The 7500-nt window shown below is 41.1% G+C and overlaps 1 protein-coding gene across 4 annotated transcripts in view; it reads left to right on the top strand.

Moving 5' to 3' along the window:
• The window catches only part of LOC128686095 (DNA topoisomerase 1), a 117480-nt gene that overhangs the window by 9520 nt on the left and 100460 nt on the right, over positions 1-7500 (top strand). The window contains exon 1 of one of the 4 annotated variants that reach the window (XM_070083399.1): positions 3265-3625. The exons of 1 other annotated variant lie outside the window; for it this stretch is intronic. In XM_070083399.1, coding sequence (XP_069939500.1) covers positions 3471-3625 — 155 coding nt within the window. In that variant the 5' untranslated portion in view covers positions 3265-3470. Of the gene's footprint in view, positions 1-3264; positions 3626-7500 lie in introns of those variants that run through there. 2 more of the 4 variants (XM_070083396.1, XM_070083395.1) reach the window with 2 other exon arrangements.

Genomic DNA, 7500 nt, shown 5'->3' with positions numbered 1-7500 from the left:
GGCAGTTGCATGAAGATTTGGTAAAGAAATTGCCTGCAAATAGTGGTGAAGTGAGTGAATTTAAGGCCAGCGAAGGCTGGTTTGAGAGATTTAAGAACTGTACTGGCATACACAGTGTGGTAAGGCACGGCGAGGCTACCAGTTCGGACCACAAGGCGGCTGAAAAATATGTGCATGAATTCCAGGAGTACATAGAGGCTGAAGGACTGAAACCTGAACAAGTGTTCAATTGTGTCGAAACAGGCCTCTTTTGGAAGAAAATGCCAAAGAGGACCTTCATTACACAAGAGGAAAAGGCAATGCCAGGACACAAGCCTATGAAAGACAGGCTGACGCTAATGTTCTGTGCTAATGCTAGTGGGGATTTCAAAGTGAAGCCATTACTAGTGTACCAGTCTGAAAATCCCAGATTGTTCAGGAAAAACAATGTTATGAAGAGTAAATTGTGTGTTTTGGAAATCTAATAGTAAGGCATGGGTCACGAGGGAAATTTTCGTCGAGTGGTTCAATGAAGTGTTTGGCCCTAGTGTGAAGGAGTATCTCCTGGAAAAGAAATTGGATCTCGAGTGCCTGCTAGTAATGGACAATGCACCTGCTCATCCTCCAAATTTGGATGACCTAATTTTCGAGGAGTTTGGGTTCATCACAGTGAAGTTCTTGCCCCCGAATACCACTCCTCTCCTCCAACCCATGGACCAGCAGGTTATTGCAAACTTTAAAAAACTCTACACAAAAGCAATGTTTCACAGGTGCTTGACTGTGACCACAGACACTCACTTGACCCTAAGGGAATTTTGGAGAGAACACTTCAGCATCCTCCACTGCATAACCCTTATAGGTATGGCTTGGGAGGGAGTGACTACCAGAACTTTGAACTCTGCCTGGAGAAAATTGTGGCCAGATTGTGTCGACAAGAGGGATTTTGAAGGATTTGGGACTGACCCTAATGAGCCTATGTCTGTTGTAAAATCAATTGTGGAACTGGGGAGTTCCATGGGGTTGGATGTGAGTTTGGAGGACGTGGAAGAATTGGTGGAAGACCACAGTGAAGAGCTCACCACTGAGGAGCTGCAAGAGCTTCAGCAGGAAGAGCAACACATAGCAGCTCAGAATCTTGCTGCAGAGGAGGAAGAGAGATGGAAGAAGGTGCCTTCTTCAGAAATTAAAGAGATTTTTACTATGTGGGGTAAGATGGAAAGCTTTATGGAGAAACATCACCCTAACAAGGTTGTTACAAGCCAGGTTGGCAACATGTACAGTGACAAAGTCTTGGGCCATTTTAGGGAAGTGTTGAAGAGATGCCAGAAACAGAGCTCTCTCCACAGTTATTTTGTGAGACAGGACTCCAGTGACTGTCAAGGTGGTCCTAGTGGCATTAAGAAACAGAGAAGAGAAGCAACCCCAGAAAAGCAAATGGTACCTGAGGTGTTGATGGAAGGGGATTCCCCTTCCCATCTATAAACAGTCCACTCTCTCTCTCTCCTCCAGTCTCCCATACACTAAGAAGAATCTCCAATAAAGGTAAGTGTTATGCTGTTAATGTTTCATTCATCATTTCCCATTGTATTGTTTATGTACTACATGTATATTTCATGTTAAATTTTTTTTTGTTTTAATACTTCTGGGTGTCAGGAACGGATTAATTGTATTTACATTATTTCTTATGGGGAAAATTGATTCGTAAATCGTAAATTTCGTTTATAGTAACGGCTCCAGGAACGGATTAATTACAAAAAACGAGGGACCACTGTATATGCAAAACTCAAGAGGTCACCAAATAGAACGTAAGGAACACGTAAAAGACCTGGAAATAATTGTCAGCTGACCTTTCTTTTAAAGACCATAACGAGAAAAAGATCACAACAGCCAGGAAGATGACAGAGTGGGTACTGAGAACTCTCAAAACAAAGGAAATAATGCCGATGGTGACACTCTTCAAATCACTAGTGCTCCCTCACATAGAATATTGCTCAGTGCTGACGGCCCCATTCAAAGCAGGAGAAATATTGGAGCTGGAACAAATACAGATTGTTTACGGCTCACATTGAGCCAGTAAAGCACCTAAACTATTGGGACCGCCTTCAAGTTTTGAATGTGTACTCATTGGAGTGCAGGAGAGTGAGATACATGATAATATATACCTGGAAAGTACTCTAGGGCCTGATCCCAAATCTGCTCACTGCCATAACATACTGGAGTGAGAGAGATGGGAGGAAGTGTAAAATAAACCCATTGACGAGCAGGGGTGCGTTGGGGACAATAAGGGAACACTGTAGCAACATCCGGGGTCCCAGGCTATTCTACATCTTGCCAGAAGATATCAGAAACACAGCTGGGACAAGTGTAGAAGCCTTCAAGAGGAAGCTGGACAAGTATCTTCACCAAGTGCCAGATCAACCAGGCTGTGATGGCTATGTGGGGCAGTGGGCCTCTAACAGCAACAGCTTGGTTGACCAGGCAAGCACCAGATGAGTCTGGCCCATGGCTGGGCCCAGAGAGTAGAGAAACTCTTGAAAGTCTTCAAAGGTATAATCCAAGAATACAGTGGGACAACGTACCTCTTTGGGATCTGTAAATGTTGACAGCGGTGGTTTTTCAGGTAACTTTGTCTTAGGAATTGGACCTGTCTTCCCTTGCCTCAGATTCACCCTGATTATTTGCCATTTCTTAGGCATGGTATGATCATTAGGAATTCTGCACTTCCTAATGAATATGCAGTGCTGGATCAATCAGGCTATGACAGATATATGGACCAGTGGGCTGCCAGCAGTAACAGTCTGGCTGACTAGGCAAGCACCGAACAAACCTGGCTCAGGGTCAGCCTGCAAGAATAGGAAAACTCTTGAAACCCATCAAAGGTATACAACAGCAATCGCAAACAGATGATGCCTAGCAACAGTCACAAATGCATTAGATGATGCCTATCAACAGTCACAAATGCATTAGATGATGCCTATCAACAGTCACAAATGCATATATAAATAGTTTTAAGGTTTTGAAAACAGTTAGTGTTTATGAACCCTGGAAGTTTGCAACTATATTGCTGCCATTTTTAGTTTATAAATCATTTGGTTCATGTCATCAAGACTGGTTTATAATGTCACCAACATGACTGTTGATTCATGATGCCATAAAGACTGATGAGACCTTAGCTGCTTTTGTCCTCTATTTTATTCATAAGTGTTTTTTTACCCCCCCTTGTCCTCTTCATTTTATTTCCTGCTTTTTTTTTTCTGTCTCATACCGAAAGTAATTGGACATTGGTCTCTCATGTGAATGCTTTTATATTTAAGTAAACCTTCAAGGTTATTGCTGTCCCATGTAATCAACTTACTCAGGGGAATGAGCTAATGGAGTTCTGAAGAGGAAAGGTCGTTGGAATCCATATTGTTGGTTTTTCCATCCGCCAGATTGAGGAGTCTGGACATCACCCAGAGTCGACCGTTTGGTATATTGTATGGCAGTGGAAGATGGATGGACATGTCAGTGTGGGCATCAGACAAGGGAGGCTGAAGAAAGTGACCAACAGTGAATGGAGACAAATGAAACTGGTGCTCGCTGGTAATAAGTCAAACCTTGCAGAAATAATGAAGGAAGTTGACAACAGCCCTGGTGTTAATGGCAGGTATGTCCATCATCTGCAGAGAGCATCACCAACATTGGCATATGGTAGTTCAGCTGCCTACAAGCCTTGGGTAGCACTTGTCAGCATTGCGAGGAAAGAAAGTGGTGTAGGGTGAACCTACACTGTCATGACAAGCTGTGGATGTGTTGGTGCTGTAGAGTGAAGGTTCAATTTGTTATGTGGGCCACAGTGGAACATCTTGATGTGTTGCACACCTGCTGAGAACTTCACTTGAGCTCCATTATTTCTGCTCTAGAAGTGGAAGATGCAGGATAGTGGAAATGGAACCTTTTTTGTGTTTGTGTTGTATAGATAACACATCTTTGAAGGTGTGCTCTCTCAGCAGCTGTACAGTGGACCCGGTCACCATGACTGGCCAAAGTCCTGATGTCATTCTGACAGAATATGTTAAAGTTGAACCGGGATGCCACGTTGATGACAGAAAAAGTCATAATCCATTGCTAAGCTGGTATTGGTATGCCTTAAAAGGAAGAGGGACATTTGTAGAGGTATTTGTTGCTGCTGCTACTGCAGCAGGTGGTGGTGCTGAGTGCTGCTGGTGTGCAGCAGCTGTTGGTGCTGCTGGTTGTGGGAGTGCTGCTGGTATGCCACAACTGTGCTGGTGCTGCTGCCCGTGCTGTTGCTGCCAAGATTGATGCCCGTTAAATAAATATATAGGCTTCATATCTTTTTTAATTTATCACTGTCCAGTTAATTTTTGTGGTGCATATGTGTGTACCTACCTGTGTGTAGTTGCAGGAGTCAGATCTCAGCTTTTGGACCCACCTCTTTGTTGGTCACTACTAGATCCCCTCTCTCCTGGCTTTGAAAGTCTTACTGTACATCATCTTAAAGCTATGTATGGATCCTGCCCCTATTACATTCTCCAGGTCATTCCACTTCCTGATTGCTCTAAGACTGAAGTACCTCCTAACATCAGTGACTTCTGTGTTTTTATCATCTGGCTCTTCCCCTGTGTTCCTGTTTCCTGTCACTCAATCTGTCGATAGTCACCCTATCAATTCCTCTTGGTACAATATTTTGTATGTTATCATATCACCCCTAGTCTTGTCCTGTCAATTGTCCTCAGGTTCTGGGTGGAGGGTGAGTAATTACTTCTGTATCTAGAGGGGTGTGCCAAAGTATTGGTATCAGCGTGGGTACGGGTCGGCCATCACTAATCCGGCATCATTGCATCATTGGAACCTGTAGTATGCCGGATTAGTAAGTTTGCCGGATTACAGAGTGGTTAGGTTAGAATACACTTAATTAACTTATCCATAAAAACTCTCTGCTACATCATCTTCATTTTCATCACTGCTTTCTCCTCCACTGGCTTGCTCCTGTGGACTTACAACCATCTGCATAATTTCCGAGTCGGTATAATGATGAAATTTGAAATTATGCTAGCTGAAATTAGTGCCGGATTACTGATGGAACCGAATAACTGATTGCTGGATTAGTGATGGCTGACCTGTATTGGTTAATTTTGATAGTATTGGCATCTGTATAAGATTAAGTATTGGTATCAGCAAAAATTTTTGTATCCCATCACTAGTGTTATCTACATATGTAGTTACAAGAGTGAAGCCATGCCTGTTATTCTGTGTTATTTATCGAATACATTTCTTCTAAATCAGATTTTTAAACTAAAATTGTGGCCTTTTGTTCTTTTGGTTGCTAATTTTGAAATATCTAGCCAATATTTTTTTTATATTTTATATTTATTTGCAGTTTTGTTTCCAATCTTTGAAAAAGAGCATTTACAAACATTTTAATTGTTTTTGTAGATAAAATTTTTTAACCACAAGATCTACTTTGGTTGCACTTAACTATATTTGAATTTCATGTATTTTTTGTGTTTCTCTTAACGTGGTCACTGTCAGGATGCCGAAAATTAAAATTTCTAGCTGTTCTACTAAGAGACAAAAAAAAATGGTAGTGAATTTTTTTCTGAAGGTTATGACACCTAAAGTACAAAATTTGATGATAAACTTGTGACATTGCCTAGGCTCAAAGTTAGCAGTCTGGGCACAATTTGCACATCAGTGATTTTGCCTATTTTAACCCTTTCAGGGTCGACAGGCCCTGAAAGGGCCCTTTCAGGGTCGCCCAAATTTCAAAAAAAAAAAAATTTTTTTTTTTTTTATGAAAAGATAGAGAATCTTTTCCCGATCATAATGACACCAAAAGTATGAAATTTGATGGAAAACTTACGGAATTATGCTCTCGCAAAGTTAGTGGTCTCGACGATGTTTACGCATCGGCGATTTTGCCCACTTTGAGCCCTATTTTCGGCCAATTCCACTTTACTACTCGACAAAAATCATAAACCGACTTACGACCACTCGACTTCCGACTGTGTTTTTTATGCCAAATTTCTGGGAAATAAACAACTATACCTACCGTCCGACTTACGACCGAGTTCGGTTCTGAAAAACCTGTCATAAATCGAAATGGACGTAAGTCGAACTTTACTACTGAATATCAACATCACATTTTTGTAATGACTTTATTTTATTGTTTTATTTTGGTATTTCATGTTTTACTTTACTTTTTATGCTGTTAGTACTGTATTTTATACTGTAAGATTTAGGATAAACACTGTGTACAACACAAATAGTTGTTTATTTCCCAGAAATTTGGCAAAAAAAACACGGTCATAAGTCGAGTGGCTGTAAGTCAAGCAGGTCGCAAGTTGGATGGTAGGTGTATTTGTGTTGTACACAGTGTTTTTCCTAAACCTTACATTATAAAATACAGTACTAACAACATAAAAAGTAAAGTAAAACATGAAATACCAAAATAAAATAAAATAGTCATTTAAAAAATGTTTTGTTGATATTCAGTAGTAAAGTTCGACTTACAACCGGTTTCTCGGAACCGAACTCGGTCGTAAGTTGGATGGTAGGTGTATTTCGCTAGAACTCCATTTTTTCTATCGAATGAGTGCAAGAAACCACCCATTTACTGATTTCAACTATCCAATACAGTGATCAGAATTTAGCAATTTTGCCAATTTCACACAAATTTCAAAACATGCCAATTTCCAGATAGGGTCCAGAATACACAAGAAAGACATTCCTGGCCCTAAAATGACATTTCCTCTGTTCATTAGTCACGTCCCAATGCCCCTCTTACATTCTTTTGCTTTCCACTTTGAATTTTTATTCTCAAAAAATAGAAGATTTACTGTTGTGCAGACTACTGCATTAGTGTAAAAAATAGTATAAATAATATCGGCGCACTTGTGAAAGAATATTAGACTCGCCAGTTGACGTGTATTGGACGCTAAGCATGATTTGTTTACTTTTGAACTTTGGTAAAAATCGAACATTTCTGCTACTTTGAGCTCAATTTCAAGGTACACCTACCATCCGACTTACGACCAGCTCGACATACGTCCACTCGACTTACGACCGTGCATCTGGCAGCTGGGCTGGGCCGGCTGATGCACACCACTGTACAATATTTGACAATACTAGCAGCAGCAATGCACCATGCAGGCAGCATCAGTTTGAGTAACCCTGTCCTATCAGCAGCATCATACTGTATTAACTGTACTAACTGGACAGTAAATTTCACCATGGCCCCTAAGATGAAGTCTGTGGCAAGAAAGGCTCTTACTCTCGAACTCTCTTTGTTTTCACTGTTGCACATAAACCTGTCTGTATCTGTCTGCCTATATATGTGTGTATCTGTGTGTGTCTGTTTATCCGTCTGTCTACCTGTGTGTGTCTTTCTGTCTACCTGTGTGTCTGTCTACTTGTGTGTGTCTTTGTCTACCTGTGTGTCTATCTACCTGTGTGTGTCTACCTGTGTGTGTCTACCTGAGTGTGTCTGTCTCAGAGCCACTCATTAAGAGTGTAATTGGT

This window comes from Cherax quadricarinatus, chromosome 9, assembly GCF_038502225.1.
Source record: "Cherax quadricarinatus isolate ZL_2023a chromosome 9, ASM3850222v1, whole genome shotgun sequence".
In the NCBI taxonomy this organism is placed as follows: domain Eukaryota; kingdom Metazoa; phylum Arthropoda; class Malacostraca; order Decapoda; family Parastacidae; genus Cherax; species Cherax quadricarinatus.
Note: the sequence above shows the minus strand (reverse complement) of the source record. Positions and strands in the feature narration are given on the sequence as shown.